At 42.3% G+C, this 16048-nt stretch overlaps 1 protein-coding gene across 1 annotated transcript in view; it reads right to left on the bottom strand.

The window, feature by feature from the left end:
• Positions 1–13959, bottom strand: part of CLSPN (claspin) — a 29459-nt gene extending 15500 nt beyond the window's left edge. Inside the window, exons 1-9 of the mRNA XM_081224130.1 lie at positions 13832–13959; positions 10177–10285; positions 9204–9652; positions 8420–8581; positions 7669–7746; positions 7046–7118; positions 6371–6479; positions 5603–6183; positions 992–1183 (exon numbers count right to left, since the gene is read on the bottom strand). Coding sequence (XP_081080256.1) covers positions 992–1183; positions 5603–6183; positions 6371–6479; positions 7046–7118; positions 7669–7746; positions 8420–8581; positions 9204–9652; positions 10177–10285; positions 13832–13855 — 1777 coding nt within the window. The 5' untranslated portion in view covers positions 13856–13959. The remainder of the gene's footprint in view (positions 1–991; positions 1184–5602; positions 6184–6370; positions 6480–7045; positions 7119–7668; positions 7747–8419; positions 8582–9203; positions 9653–10176; positions 10286–13831) is intronic.
• Positions 13960–16048: the final 2089 nt, after the last annotated feature.

The following is a 16048-nucleotide window of genomic DNA, read 5'->3' as shown; positions in this document are numbered from 1 at the left end:
AATATTGTATGAAACACCAAAACTGAAACAAACACAATGTCCATTAACAGGAGTATGGTTAAATAAATCATGTTATACTTGCACAAAGGAATATCACGCAGCTGTTAAAAAAAAAAAAAAGCCCCCAAAGCAATATGTGTATCTGAACTCTTGAGTTAGGTGGTCTGGATTAGGCTGCTAGCTCTACTACTTACTAGTTATATAAATTTACACAAGTTGTTTAAATGTTTTGTATATCAGTTTCTTCACATATAAAATAAGGACACTAATGTTATTTGCTGTAAAGCACCTAGAGCAGTGCCTGGCAGAGAGTATAAGTGTTCAATGTCTCTCTCTCTCTCTCTCTCACTCAAACACACACACACACACACAATGGCATATGCATATGAATCTTCCCAGAACACACAAGAAATTGTTAAGTTGCCTTTGGGAAGACTAAGTTTTCATTTTATATCTTTTCCTCAGTGTTTTAATTTTTTTCTATGTGATATATTACTCGTATTTTCAAAGTGGGAGTGGAAACAATAGACCTGTCCCTAATACCGATTACAAAGCAGAATGCACAGTATGACTGCATTACTGTTTTATTTTTTAAACAGACATGTACTGTCTGTTTAAAAAATACATGCAAAAAGTTTAAAAGGATATAAAACATGGTTACAGAAGATGTCTCTGATAGAGAACTGTAGAAGTTTTTTGTTTATTCCATGTATTTTCTACAATGGATACTTTTTCTTAAACAATAAGACAAAGGCTAGTTTAAGAAATAATTCCTCTTACCCACCCCACACAACTAGGTAATGCTACACACATGAATCAGGCTAGAGGTACTGCTGTGCCATCTCCAAAGTCTCCAAGGAAAAAGATTCTATAACGTTTCACTATAGGGTCTTCAGTAGCCATAAAGACCTGCCAGAGTACAAAGAGTGAGGCACCCATCCCCGCCCCCAGCCAAAAAAATAAACCAAGAAACCCCCATGAACGCAAATACCTGGTTTTGTGTGGCTAGCTCCATCTAGCTTCTCAGCGGCCAAAGTCACAGGTACCGTATCTACCTTGAGCTCTTCCTTTCCATCAGTGCCCACATCTTTCACTATGATGTTCACATTCACCTTCTGACCAGCCCTGGGTTTGGCTGCTGGATTAGCATGCTTCCAGAAACGCTGCTTCAAGGCTTCCAGTTCTAAACAAAACGCCAACCAGTATGTCAGTTTGCCTTTAAGATTCCAGTTAAGAATTACAAGCTATGTTTTTTAAGTTCAACAAACTTGTAGGGAAAAAAACACACACAGAGAAATACCAAAATCTCCTTTGCTACCAACACCTGTGTCCAATTCATATAACTTAACCCAAACTAATGGACTGCTGCAACTTCCTCAATATACTTCAAAACTCATTTTAGGGTAGAAATTTACAATGAAGTTTCTAAATATGTGCAATTCCTCAGGGAGATCAGCTCGGTGCTTTGTGACCTAGAGGGGTGGGATAGGGAGGGTGGGAGGGAGACACAAGAGGGAGGAGATATGGGGATATATGTATATGTATAGCTGATTCACTTTGTTATAAAGCAGAAACTAATCACTTTGTTATAAAGCAGAAACTAACACACCATTGTAGAGCAAGTATACTCCAATAAAGATGTTAAAAAAATAAAAATAAAAATAAATATGTGCAATTCTTTTTTAAAAAGTATTAAGCTGGTAGAAAAAATACCATACTCCTCAATTATTCAAGGGCTTAATTTCTCATGGGTTTCAGTCTCCTTTTAAAAAATTCCCTTCTTTGAACATTTCACTGCTTATTAGCAATCTCACTAAATACGAGTAAGGTCAATTTAAAAAATGGAAAAAAAATAACCATCAATGCAATGAGTGATGTAAGTCAGCGGCAGGACTGGAAAAGTTTCTTCGTGAAAATTTTACAGATATAATCAGTACAATCAGAAAGGAAATCCCAGTTAGAAGTGGTCCCTGTACCACACGCCCAACTTGTATATAAACAGGAATATGAATACACACACAGACACACACACGTAGTATGAGTTCAATGGTCTAATAGCAACAGGGCCTTTCCCTTCTTCCCCACTGCTGTTGCTCAGAACTTTCTTTTATTTCTTTTTTTTTTTATTTTTTTGCGGTATGTGGGCCTCTCACTGTTGTGGCCTCTCCTGTTGCGGAGCACAGGCTCTGGACACGCAGGCTCAATGGCCACGGCTCACGGGCCCAGCCGCTCCACGGCATGTGGGATCTTCCCAGACCAGGGCACGAACCCGTGTCCCCTGCATCAGCAGGCGGACTCTCAACCACTGCGCCACCAGGGAAGCCCGCTCAGAACTTTCTTTCCTTTCTCCCTCAGCTAGCTGTTACTTCTCTCACTGTTTAACAAGTCAATCATACCATAGTGGGATCCGGTGTAAAAGAGCTGACAGAAAGGAAAGGAGAGGAAGAAAAGCTCCTTTGGGGTTGAGGGATGCTGGCTATTTTCACATGCTGTGCGTTCTCTTCCATGATACAATGTCCAAGATACTCCAAGTTTGGCTCTTTTTCTAAAATGCGCTCAAATCATACTTTAGTAGTTTTGTGCTTGGCATGTAGATGTGGGCTTTCCCTCCCTAGAGAGTCTTAGTAGAAAAAGAGAAGACCTGGAAAGAAACCTTTTTATTCTGAGTCCCTAACATTATTTATTAGTAGAAAAAATCCAATTCCAAAGGATGGCATGTTTACATTGCAAACCAAAGAGTAGGGAGAGAAGCTGTAAGTCTGCATCCCATTTTATATTATTTCAGTAAGTTGGAAGCAACAGGTAGTGGCAGTGGAAAGGGAACAGAAATAGGCAGCTCATCACTGGTGCCAAGAGAATAAAAGAAGTGGAAGGGGAGGAAGATTATTCAGGACCTTAAATAAGAGTGAGGCAGGAGTTGCCTTCATTCTTCTGGAGAAAGCCAGGTCCCTCAGAACTCTTCATCCCCCAACCCACTGGAGCACCCCTTTTCCTTGCCCTTTACCACGTGACTCAACTACCATCCTCCTCACTGTACAACCCCTGGTCAAGCTCCTCTCCCTCCATCGTCTCTTCCCAACACTTTTCATCTCCTCTCTAAGTGAAAAGTCTCTGCTCCAGCTCATGTCTCCACCTAAAAGCCCTGCATGATCTGGCCTCTAGTCACCAACCTCCTTGCAATCTTCACTTCAGCTAACCAGAGCTTTCTCTTGTCTTTGTGTCTTTTGTAGCTCCGTCCCCACGACCAAGAAAGCCCTCCCTCACCTCTCTGCCTTGGTATCTCCTGCTCAGCTTTCAGGACTCAGCTCAGGTATGAGCTCCTTTCAGAAGCTTCCCTGACTCCCTGTGAGGAACTTTCTCTAGGCTCAAAGTATGCACAGCACTTAACATCCAATTTTTCTGCCTGTTACTCCTAATAGGCTTTAATGTCCTTGTGAGAAGGGACTACATCTTACTTGCATACACAGCACCCAACACCATGCTAAATAAAAGTTTACGGCATGAATGAACAAATGTTGATCCTAACTTCATATATTATGAAACAGGCTGATCTGGAAACCCAATATCCATGTCAAATACTATTTCTGAAGGAAAACATATTCTGAGTTAAAAATAAGTGCCTACTATGAGCCAGGCATGGTGCTAGTTCCCTGTATAAGCCAAGTGTAATGTTGGAAAAATTACCCAACCTCTCCAAACCTCAGGCTCTTCATGTGCAAAATAATATCTGGGGCTATGAAAATTAAGAAAGATAACTAATAAAAAGATCTATCAGTGTCTAATATAGTAGGTATGCAAAAAAAAAAAGGTTTCTTCCCTCTTCTGTTTCTCAGTCTGAGACTGTTTCGAAAACTTCTAGTCCCATATAACAAAATTTCACAGTATTAGTATAGTAAGTACTCAAAAAGTTCCACCGCACCTTTTAGTCTGAGACTATTTAGATAACTTCTAGTCCCACACAACAAAACTTTCTCTCCCTGTTCTGGACAACAGCTTATTTCCACGCTTCTTTGCTAACAGAGCTATGCTAGTTGTTACAAAACCCTTCCACCCCCACCAACGGCTCTGGTCAAACTGACTTACACATCCTCCCAATATGCACCACACAGAGCTCTTTCTGTCCCTTCGAAGAACGTCCTTCTCTCCACTTCCTCAAAGTCCACCCATTCAATCAACAAAGACTGATACTGTGGCTGACCTAGCACCTGCCAACCATGTTAGTTAATGAAGGAGAGTCTTGATGTAAATAATTTCACTGATAATAGAAAAAGCAGCCACCATTTGAGCGTTTCTTTTTTTTTTCTTTTTTTTTTTTTTTGCGATACGTGGGCCTCTCACCGCTGGGGCCCCTCCCGCTGCAGAGCACAGGCTCTGGACGTGCAGGCCCAGCGGCCACAGCCCAGGGGCACAGCCGCTCCGCGGCATGCGGGATCCTCCCGGACCGGAGCACGAACCCGTGTCCCCCGCATCGGCAGGCGGACCCCCAACCACTGCGCCACCAGGGAAGCCCTGAGCGTTTCTTTATGCTATCCACTTGTATGCATTATTTCAACAAATCTTCATTAAAGCCCTGTGAACCACATAGCGTTATTTCAGTTTTTTAAAAAGATGCCTTGGAGAGGTCAAATAGCAGACTCAAGTTTAAACAGTGAGTAGTGTAATCCAGATTCAGATCCCAACCTTACTATAGAGCCTAAGCTCTTAATTATCATATCACATTGCAGAGGAGGGAACACCTAATTTTACCGACAAGTCAGGAAGTCTACCCAATGTGGGCAATACTTGATTTCTCTCTTGAAGGATCATTCATTCATTCATTCATTCAGTAAACATGGCTGCCTACAATGTGTCATCCACTGTGGAAGCACGGGGGACAGAGTAAGGAACAAGCCAGGAGATCCCTACTCAAGGTATAAAGGGGAAGGTAGTGAACAAGCAATTACATCCACTTATTCTTTAATCACCTACTGTAAGAAACTTATCCCTCCTCTTTACTCCTATGATTCTTTACTCTAAATGTTTCTTTCGGCAAAGAATACTCTTCCCTTTTCTCCATGTTATTTAACTTTTTCCAATTATCAGTGACACATGTTCATGATAGAAGATGTCACCTCCTTGTATTACTGTTATTTGCCTACTTCTTATCTCCCTGGCTAGAGCATAAGTACCTTAAGTGTAGGATAAACATCAGATTTCTCAAGTATGCCTTACAGCAACTTGCATGTAGTGGATAGTTTAATACTTGTTGAATGAATGAAAAGAAAAGAAATTCAGTTTTGCAGACAATTTGCTGAACCAAGATATTTCTAACTGTGAAAAACTGAATAATGCTTTTATCAAAGTCATACCGTAAAACAACAGCAAGGTACCCTGCTTTGTACATTAACTATCAACAGGTTTCCATTTAAACAAGGTTTAGAACATTCTAATACCCTGCCAAGTGTATCTAAATGATTTCTATCTGCTATCTGGTACATCTGTAGAATAAGACCATGTGTGATTATTTGTTTCTCCTGTATTCCCTGTCCTCCACAGTGGCAAATACTAGAAAGCTGCCAGAACAAATCACTCTAGAGAAGCTCCTCACAATTCAAAGGATTACCTCTGTTGGTTTCAGGTTCTTCAAGTATCACAAAAGAATCTTTGTCAGCACCCAGCCGAGGCTGAATGAAAACATCTACCCCCAGTTGCTTCAGTCTATCCACAGTGAACCTCCTCACTTTTTCAGGTGGCACCACTGCTGCTGATTTAGTTTGCTGGTGGGGCTCTTCCACCTTCTCATCTGCTTCTTCTGTTTTTTTCAGGCCTTCTTCTTCCTCCAGGGCACAAGGTTCAGGTGCCACAAGCCCTCCAGCCTGATACTCCTCACTGTCCTTATTCCCAAGGAAGCTGCATTCCTGTTGTGCCACCGAGATGTCCCCAGGTGAAGGTCTAGCATCACTCTGCTCCTGTTTCTCGGGAATTTCTAGCTCTTCACTTCCTGTCAAATCCTTATTGCAAGACTCATCTGATCCAGCAGTGATCTGGGGTTCCTTTGAAACTGCAGGGAGTGCATTAATTTCCATTTCATATCCTGCACCTGCTGTCTGCTCAGAATCTTTGCTATGGTGGTCACTATTTATCTCAGTTGTATTTTCAGTGCCTGTGATTTCTTTGTGATGGCTTGCCTGATACTTAGATGACCTAGAGAAGGGAAAATAACCTGGAGTTGAAAATTATCCTAAACGTGAAACATTCTTATCCCTTAGTACGTAATGAATCGTTTAAATCAATTTTAAGGAAGTGAGGAATCTGAACTCTTTACACCAGGTGTTTGCCTCAAAACTGAATATTTATGAAAATTATAATCACAAGGAAAGAAGCTTCTTACTTCAGTAGTGCCATGGCATTTCCCTGGCAAGTGGGCCTGGGTTTACGTTTGAAGAATTCATGAACAGTTTTATTCTCAGGCATATGATATGGAAGATTAAGTGCAGACTCTATAAAATGGAACAAAACAAGCAAATACATATACTGTACATTCTGAAATGTCACTTTACAATCAGTTAACTAAACAACCAAAGCCATCCCCAGAAATAGAAAACAATCCTGCCTTTAATAAAAGCAGGATCCAACTACAAAAAAATTCCCTGAAGACCAGTGGCTTTTAAAACTAGCTGTGAAATCAAATTGATCCAGTAATTTTTTAAAAATAGAGATTCTTGGACCCCATTTCAAGCCTACTGAATCAGAATTTCTGTGGGGCCTAAGAATTCATAAATTTGAAAGGTTTGTAAAAGGGATCCTGATGCAGCCAGGCCATAAAAAACCCTTTAAAAAACTCCCTCATTACCACCACTACAGTTCCGGAAATTTTCTCAGTTTATACTAATGTTCCAGGGGCTTCAGAACAATGGCCATTCATCAAGATCAATTCTAAACTTGATTATTATAATCTCATTCATATTAAGATTGTTAAAAGAAAAGGAAAGTCCCCAACATCCAAGTTGAGCTTACAAAGAAATAATGTGATTTGCCTCAGTGTTTACCATACAGGTTTCTTTACCTCGAATAAGGCGCTGAGTCTCACTATGCAATTTTTTTAATGCTTCCTTACTTAACTTGGCTGCTTTTCTTTCCTTAAAGAAAACAAAAAGTGAGACTACATTAATGCTATTATCCAGAAAGATTGATAGATATTCATCCCTTAAAAGTCTGCTCTCTCCAAGAAAAGAGGATGGAGAGGGAACAGTAAGCATTAGTAAGATCAAAACAGGGCTTCCCTGGTGGCGCAGTGGTTGAGAGTCCGCCTGAGGATGCAGGGGACACAGGTTCGTGCCCCAGTCTGGGAAGATCCCACATGCCGCGGAGCGGCTGGGCCCGTGAGCCATGGCTGCTGAGCCTGCGCGTCCAGAGCCTGTGCTCCACAACGGGAGAGGCCACAACAGTGAGAGGCCCGCATACCGCAAAAAAAAAAAAAAACAAAAAAAACAATATAAACTTCAGGAGCTCATTTATTTGCAAGTCTCATAGAATTAATTCAATCCAATTCATATTTGTGTCCCTACTATGTACAAAGCAATATCCTAGGAATCAGGGTAATACGATAGACACAATAAAATTCCTGAAAAACCCACAATCTCCTGGGAAAAGAGCTCAACATGACAACTATATAGGGCTCTATGTCACCTTCCTCGTGGTGCCTTTTGATAACTCAGTTTCTTCTTCAAGTGAATAGACCTCACTCTCCAAAGATGGTTCCTTTTTCTAAAAGAGAAAATTGCAAATGGATTAACAGGGAAAAAAATTAAACTGACACAAGAGGATGTTGCTTATGCAAAGACTGCTTTTGCACTACAACATCACATCACACTACATTAATGATAAATCAATAATTATCAAATATAAAATGTTAGACACACAGCATCCTCTAATGCCTAGAAAACACATTAGTTGTCTCTAATGGGCCCTCATTTCTTACACCTCTCTATTACATCTTTCCCTAAGGAGGGACAATGACTTCCAGGAAGCTAATCTCAGGAAGAATGATTATGCTTCCAAACACTCAGGACAACGATGCTTTGACTGATGCTTCTCTTTGATACCCTTCCTGAAACCCTATAGGTTCATTTCCTAGAGGCCACCAGATTATAAAATTTACATCTCTGACCCCTTTTTTACCTGTTTCTTACAAAACATAAAGTATCTTACTTTCCTCAACATTCTTATTAGGGGAATGAAAATACTAGTTCCCAAACAAGGTAGCACGTCTATCACTTGTACTGCATAATTCCAAAATCAACAGCTGAAAAACTTAAATCAATTGACATGTGTTTTTCTTCAGTTAAAAAAAAAAATTAAGGTTCCAACAGTAAATCAGAAAACAAAGCAAAGGTTAGAAGCAGTGGGTTAGCTCTAATTGCAGTCATCTTTTACTTGCCTTGTGCTTTTTTACTTTGTTTTTCACAGCTGCCCTTATTGATTCTAATGACTCTTCATCTTCTAATGGAGAGTTATTTTCCTCCTCCAACCCAGTTTCAAAAAGGTCTTTATCCACAAGTAGACAGCCACTGTCATTAAATAGCTGTTTCACATCATCTTCCTGGGTAACACAAAGAAAAAGCAAGATCCAATCATTTTCAAATCCAATGTTTTACAACAGCATATAGCAGTTTGCATCAGGACAGAAAAAGCTCATGCTTCATCAACAGACAAGTATATGGCATCCGAGAACATTATCACTGGTTCTTAATCCATAGTCATCCTTTGAAGTCCATGCTGTGATTTTACACAATTGTCCAAAACTAACTTAATAAATAGTACACTTGTTTTTGAAAAGTCAATTAAATACTTCATTAAGCAACTAGCTTATAAAATTTGAGGATGGTTTTTCCAGTTAGCAAACAAGACATTTGACTGATGGAGGCATGAAAAATCCCATGAAAGTTAATTTTCATCAGATCAGAAACAGCAAAGAATAACTCCACGTGCTCACAAAGAAAATCAGAAACCCATTTATTTGGAAGGTGTCCTCTCATATCCAAAATGGAGAATGAGACCAACAGATTTGAAATCACATACCTCATTGCAAGACAATCAACTCGAAGGTATATCCTGAGTGCAGAAACAACCTCAAGGACTAAAAGCAACTTTTTTTCCTAAAAGCAACTTTTTCTAAAACATTAACCTGCCTTAGAAACAGCAAATTATTCTTTTAAATGTACCTCATTTTTTGTTTCCTTCTTTTTCAGCTGCTTAATTTTCTCCATCTTTCTCTCCTCTTTCTCGAGTCTTCGCTTTGATTTTACTTTTGCTTTTCCTCCAATTCCTTCTTTAGCATGTATGGGTTTTTTGGAAATCTTTCTGTCAACTGTAAAATCCACAGAGTTTTCAGGTTGGAGACTCAGCTCTAAGCAAGGTGTCACTTGGGTTTCAAGATTTTCCTGACACAAAGACTCCTCGATGTCACTCTCATCACTGTTCATCAGAGTTCTGTAAATCCTTCTGGCTTTTCCATTTTTTCCAGCATGTAAGTTCTCCTTATCTTCCTCCTCTATATCGTCATAGGTAGTTTTCTCTGGAGAGGCATTTGTGCCCTCTCGTTCAGAATCACTCTCTTGTAGCACCTTCCTGCTTTTCAATTTCTTACTCACAAATATCTCTTCATCTGAATCTGGAGGAAACACAATTTTTTTTAGAGTCTACCGTCATTGGCCTTCTTCCTAGTCCCCGTACTCCTCAAAAACATATCCAATTATCCAAGTGATATATCACCTTGTGAAATTATGTAACTAACACTAAGAACTGACTGTAGCAAAGCAAATCTAAAACTATATTTTGAAAAACATTTTCCCTGGAAAAATATCTCTTACTAAGAAATGTAATTATATATATTACAATGTGTAAAGCTGTTCTGATCCTTTTGGCAGATGTTAAAAGTCCTTTTATTATAGGATGAATGCATTCAACCAGGCAATATGGTATCTTCTAGACACTTTATACATTCAATAATATAGTAGAAATGGTTATTTTCAAAAGGGTCCAAGTACTATTATTTTGCTTTTATAATAAACAGAACAAACAAGGTTAAGCATTAATAATTTAATAAATCAGAGAATAATGAAATTAATCCAGTCCCCTTACAACCCAAGCTGCCACATTCTATTCCTAAAAATAAAAGTACTGACTGTTACAAACCTTGTTCACTCAAGAGCCCAACTGTTTCACAGCTGCCCTGTCCACTGTCTGAAGGACTATCTGCTTCTTCTTGTGAAATGAGTTTTGAATCATTGATTTCTAGGTGAACCTAGAAAATGAGAATATACTTTGTATTAACCAGCAGGTGACAGAAAGCTCTAAGTACATAAAGATACACAAATTATCATGGGATCATCAGGATGAAATAAGGAAAAACCAATACAGTGGTTTAACAAAAGGATGACATTAAGAATTACTGGACATGGGCTTCCCTGGTGGCGCAGTGGAGAGTCCTCCTGCCGATGCAGGGGACACGGGTTCGTGCCCCGGTCCAGGAAGATCCCACATGCTGCAGAGTGGCTGGGCCCGTGAGCCACGGCCGCTGAGCCTGCACGTCCGGAGCCTGTGCTCCGCAACGGGAGAGGCCACAACAGTGAGAGGCCCGCGTACCACAAAAAAAAAAAAAAAAAAAGAAGTACTGGACATGGGCTTCCCTGGTGGCGCAGTGGTTAAGAATCCGCCTGCCAATGCAGTGGACACGGGTTCAATCCCTGGTCCAGGAAGATCCCACATGCCGCCGCAGAGCAACTAAGCCCATGAGCCACAACTACTGAGCCTGCACTCTAGAGCCCAAGAGCCACAACTACTGAGCCCATGTACCACAACTACTGAAGCCGCACACCTAGAGCTCGTGCTCCACAAGGGAAGACCCCACAATGAGAAGCCCACGCACTGCAACGCTCGCAGCAACTAGAGAAAGCCCGCGCGCAGCAACAAAGACCCAACGCAGCCAAAAATAAATAAATCAAATAATTTATAAAAGAAAAAAAAAAGAATTACTGGACAAAAAAACAAAATTCATTGTTCACCTTTGAAGGATATTATAGGACCAACTCTTTGAGTTATGGTAAATAAATTTAAAGAATCAAGCACTTATTGCATTTTACTGTGTGAACTGTTTCTCAGTGTATCCAGATGACATGATAAATAACATCACCGGCAATCCAGATGTGGGAAACCCTATAGGACAAACTCTGTGGTTTCTTTAACAGTAAATTGCAAGAAAAAAGAGGGGGAGGGGGACTTATAGAGAGAGTTAAGATATTTACACACACACATATCACCGACTGCAATATGCAGGGGCCATGTTCAGATCCTAATTCAAACAAACTGAAAGTATATGTATGAGTCAAAGAAATCTGAACACTGATTAGCTATTTAATGTCAAGCAATAATTCTAAATTTTTTAGGTATGGTAATAATATAGTTATCTTTTTTGGAAAGCCCTTACCTTTTAGAGATGCATGATGAAATATCTGTGGATGAAATATGCGTGGAATTTGCTGCCAAATAATCCAGTAAGGGGGGAAGTGGGTGGGAGTATAAATGAAACAAGATTGGCATGATTTGATAATTGTTGAAGTTAGGTGATGGGTTCATTATAACAGCCTTTCGATGTTTATGTCTGAAATTCAGCCCCCCCCAAAATTTTTTTTTTTTTTTTTTTTTTTTTTTTTGTGGTACGCGGGCCTCTCACTGTTGTGGCCTCTCCCGCTTCGGGGCACAGGCTCCGGACGTGCAGGCTCAGCGGCCATGGCTCATGGGCCCAGCCGCTCCGCGGCACGTGGGATCCTCCCGGACCGGGGCACGAACCTGCGTCCCCTGCATCGGCAGGCGGACTCTCAACCATTGCGCCACCAGGGAAGCCCCCTCCCCCAAAATTTTTTTTAAGTCACAAGTGAAAAATCTAAGGAGACGGGGGTATGTTGGGTGATTTGACTAGTTAGTGACCACGCTTAGTTCATAGAACTCTGAATCAACTTATTAATAAGGGGGAAAATACATCTGTAATGTAATAGGTCACAAGGCCTCACCCTAATGGTTTCTCAAACAACTATTAAATTGATTTGAATATTTAGTACAATTATTAAAATTATAACCAAAAATAACACAAATGGAGGAATATCACTGAGGATCATGATGTATATGCTGATGATCCTCCCAACAATGGAAAGCAGTAAGACTATTTGTGGATATGGAAACTGAGTTCAGGTAACCACATTGCTCAATACATGGTAATACTCTTTTTTTTAAATATAGATTTATTTATTGATTGATTGATTGTTGCACTGGGTCTTCGTTGCTGCCCGCGGTCTTTCTCTAGTTGCAGCGACCAAGGGCTGCTCTTCGTTGTGGTGCACAGGCTTCTCACTGCGGCGGCCTCTCCTGTTGCAGAGCACAGGCTCCAGGAGCACGGGCTTCAATAGTTGTGGTGCGTGGGCTCAGTAGTTGTCGCTCGTGGGCTCTAGAGCACAGGCTAAGTAGTTGTGGCACACGGGCTTAGTTGCTCCGCGGCATGTGGGATCCTTCCGGACCAGGGCTCGAACCCGTATCCCCTGCATTGGCAGGCAGATTCGCAACCACTGCACCACCAGGGAAGCCCCATGGTGATACTCTTAATCACCGTATTTTTGGCAATCTGCAGCAGAACCAGCAACAGTCAGGGCCAGGAACAGGGTGAGGCTAGAAGGTCTCAAAACACTCAGTAATCAAGATATTTTAGTGCAATATTAAAATAAAAAATCAAATGGGCAAATTATGACTCATGAGGTCAGCTGCTTGCTTTTGTAAATAAAGCTTTTTTTGAACCAGGGCCAGGATGAGTGTGAGGTGAGTGAGACAGAGTAGTGCAAACACAGGGTCGGATCTTGTCTTCATTTCAAAGTTTGATATTTTGTTCAAAATCAAATAATAGAATTTTTTGCATTGATTTTTATTTTTAAAAATACTGCATTAAAATATTATCTTGAACCACAAGGTCCTACTGTATAGCACAGGGAACTCTATTCAATATCCTGTGATAAACACAATGGAAAAGAATAAGAAAAAGAATGTACATATATGTATAACTGAGTCACTTTGCTGTACAGCAGTAATTAACACATTATAATTCAACTATACTTCAGTAAAAATAAATTTTTAAAATTATCTTGAAGCGCCCCGTTAAATTTTGCTTCCAAGACGAGTGTCTCACTCCAGTCCCAGCCCCAGAAAAGAACACAGATCTGGAAACAGATGTCGTTTCTACGCCAATTCCGACAGCGACCAGCCAGTCTCCTCCCGGAAGGCTCCGAGACTGGTACCTTCACCTCTCGGGACCCTGTGTGATGACCTCAGAGGCCTCTTCCAGACCCAATTTCGAAGTCTCTAAGATTCCATTTACAGTTAATGCTGCCTCTCACCCTGGCGGCCCGGTTCGGCCTGGTCCTTCCTCCTTTTTGGGGCGCAGTTGGAGGAAGAGCTCCCGCCGCAGGAAACGCGCCAAAGGGGCGGGATGAGGAGGCTGAGCAGAGGCTGGCGGCAGGCTGAGCAGAGGCTGGCGGCGGGCTGCGCGCGCCGCAAAGACCAGGAGCAACCTCCCCGAGGGGACCGAGGCGCGGGGACCCCAGCGCCGGGATCGACCGCGGGGTCCCGAGCGCGCGGGGCCCGTGGTTTTATCTCCGCTGGGCCGCGAAGCCGAGCCGCCGCGGTGCACGCCGGGAGCTGTAGTCCTCCCAGCCTCCACGACCCACTCGGCCAGCTCGACCCCTGCCCCACCCCACCCCTCCGCGCCGGGCCTCCGCAGCTTCAGATAGAGGCAAGTGCATAAACTCACCTCGGAAACCACTTCTCCCGTCATGACTCCGGCCTCCGCAGCACGCCGCTCGGGAAGAAGCAGGTCTCCGCTTCCCCCACCCGGGACGCAGCTGCTCCCGCAGTCTCCTGCCAGGCAGCGGCGTTCGAGCTTTCGCGCCCAGCCGGAGTAGAGGCTCCGCCCTCAACGATTTGCACCAATCCGGAGGAGGCTTTCCACATGAGGCCACGCCCCCGTCCTGTCCTACCAATCGAAGCTCCTTCGGCCGGCCCGTTGAATATCATCTGGGTTAGGTTGGCGGGTCGCGGCTCCTCTTGTCAACTGAGGCAGGGGGAGGCTGGAGGTGTCCTGGCTGCCTGGCGGCCAGACCCTCTGGCCTTGCAAGACGTTACCGTGCGAGCGGTGATCTTTGACCTTTGACCTTTACCGTAGCGCGGCAGCTCCCATCAAGCGCGTTTTGAGGAGTAAGCCCGCAGGCGGGAAGTGAGCCAGGAGAAGATCCCTGGGCACCTGAAGTCATCCCTGTGGGGATTTTCTCCAGGACCTCCTTTCCTGGAGCAGCTGGATCCCACCTGCTCCTTCTTGTACATGGCACTCACGCCACTGGACATCAAAAAAGAAAAGTTTTGTGGGCTGCTCAGATACCAAAGAATATCCTTGGATAACCTTTATTATTTTATTTAAGGTTAATTCGAGTATGCAGAAAACACACACTCATCCCACCTCCATACTCTTTGGACAAGTCAGGAAAAAAAATAAAAGGTTTGGAGTCAGACTAATCCCAGACAGTTCTAATCCCTTGTCATTGTCCTGGTTACTATCTTTTTGCCCTGTGAAGTCCATTCTCTCTCTTTCCTTATCCTGCTCTGTCCAGGCAAGGCTGACTTCTCCCCACTGCATTATTCGAGCTCCCTTGCCCTCCAGATTCTTGCTGAGTCTAGCTACTGGAAGATATTTACAAGATTACCGTAAGGAAGATATGAGTGCACCAAGAACGAAAGGTCACGTTTACCTCCCCCACTTCACCGGCCATGATCCTATCCACTGACAGGGTGACCAACTCATTCCAGTTTTCCCAGGACTTGCCCAGTTTTAGCATTGAAAGTCCCACCTCCCAGGAATCTCCTCAGTCCCAGGCAAACCAGGATGGTTAGTCACCCTATCCACTGGCCTCCTCTTCCAAGTTTCCAGCTTTAGCTGAGTTCAGATAAAAGTTCTCTCTCCTCATCTTCATTTCTTCACCTCCTTTCAACCCATGTCTGCTCCCACCAACAAGATCCCATCTTCCATCCTCTTCTCTCACATCTCAGTCTATCCACCTTTTCACGCACTTTACTGTTAATTTTTACATTGATGATTCTTAAATATACATCTACATACTCTTCCCTCATATTTGGAGGGCTAACATTTATTGGGGGCTTACCTTGAGACAGAAACAGTTACAAGAATTTTGCAAGCATTATCTTATTTAATCTTTAGAGTAACTTTGTAAGGTAATAATACTATCTCCATTTTAGCAGATGAGGAAACTAAACCTTTCAAAGGCTAGTAACTGGTGGAGCCAATATTCACACCCTGCTCAGTCTGACTCCAGTGCTCATACTCCTCAGAGGGACCTTGCCTGCACACCCTCTACATTCTCCCTCCATCCCCTGTACTGGTTTCCCTGATAGCACTTACCTCTGCCTGAAGTTTTATTTTTGTGTGTTTGTATATTGTTGCTTCAAGATGACAAGCACTTCTTTTTTCTTTAACACCATATGTTCCTGATCTAGAATAGTCATTCTCAAACTTGAGCATGCATCAGCATGACCTGATGGGCTTGTAAGGACAGATTTTTGGACCCCATTCCCAGAATTTCTGATTCAGTATGTCTGATGTGAGGGCCAAGAATTTGCATTTCTAACAAGTTCCCAGGTGATGCTAAAGCAGCTGGTATGGCGATCACAGTTTGAGAACAAAGGGCTTAGAACATACCTGGATCATGGTAGAGAAATCAATCAATATTTGTTAATCTAATTAACTCAGTCAGATAATTAACTAACAGATTAATTAACAGATCTAATTAACTCAGAGATAAACCCACGCACATATGGTCACCTTATCTTTGATAAAGGAGGCAGGAATGTACAGTGGAGAAAGGGCAGTCTCTTCAATAAGTGGTGCTGGGAAAACTGGACAGGGACATGTAAAAGTATGAGATTAGATCACTTCCTAACACCATACACAAAAATAAGC

Source organism: Mesoplodon bidens (genome assembly GCF_964165515.1).
Source record: "Mesoplodon bidens genome assembly, chromosome: 2".
In the NCBI taxonomy this organism is placed as follows: domain Eukaryota; kingdom Metazoa; phylum Chordata; class Mammalia; order Artiodactyla; family Ziphiidae; genus Mesoplodon; species Mesoplodon bidens.
This window is presented reverse-complemented; position numbering and strand designations above follow the sequence as displayed.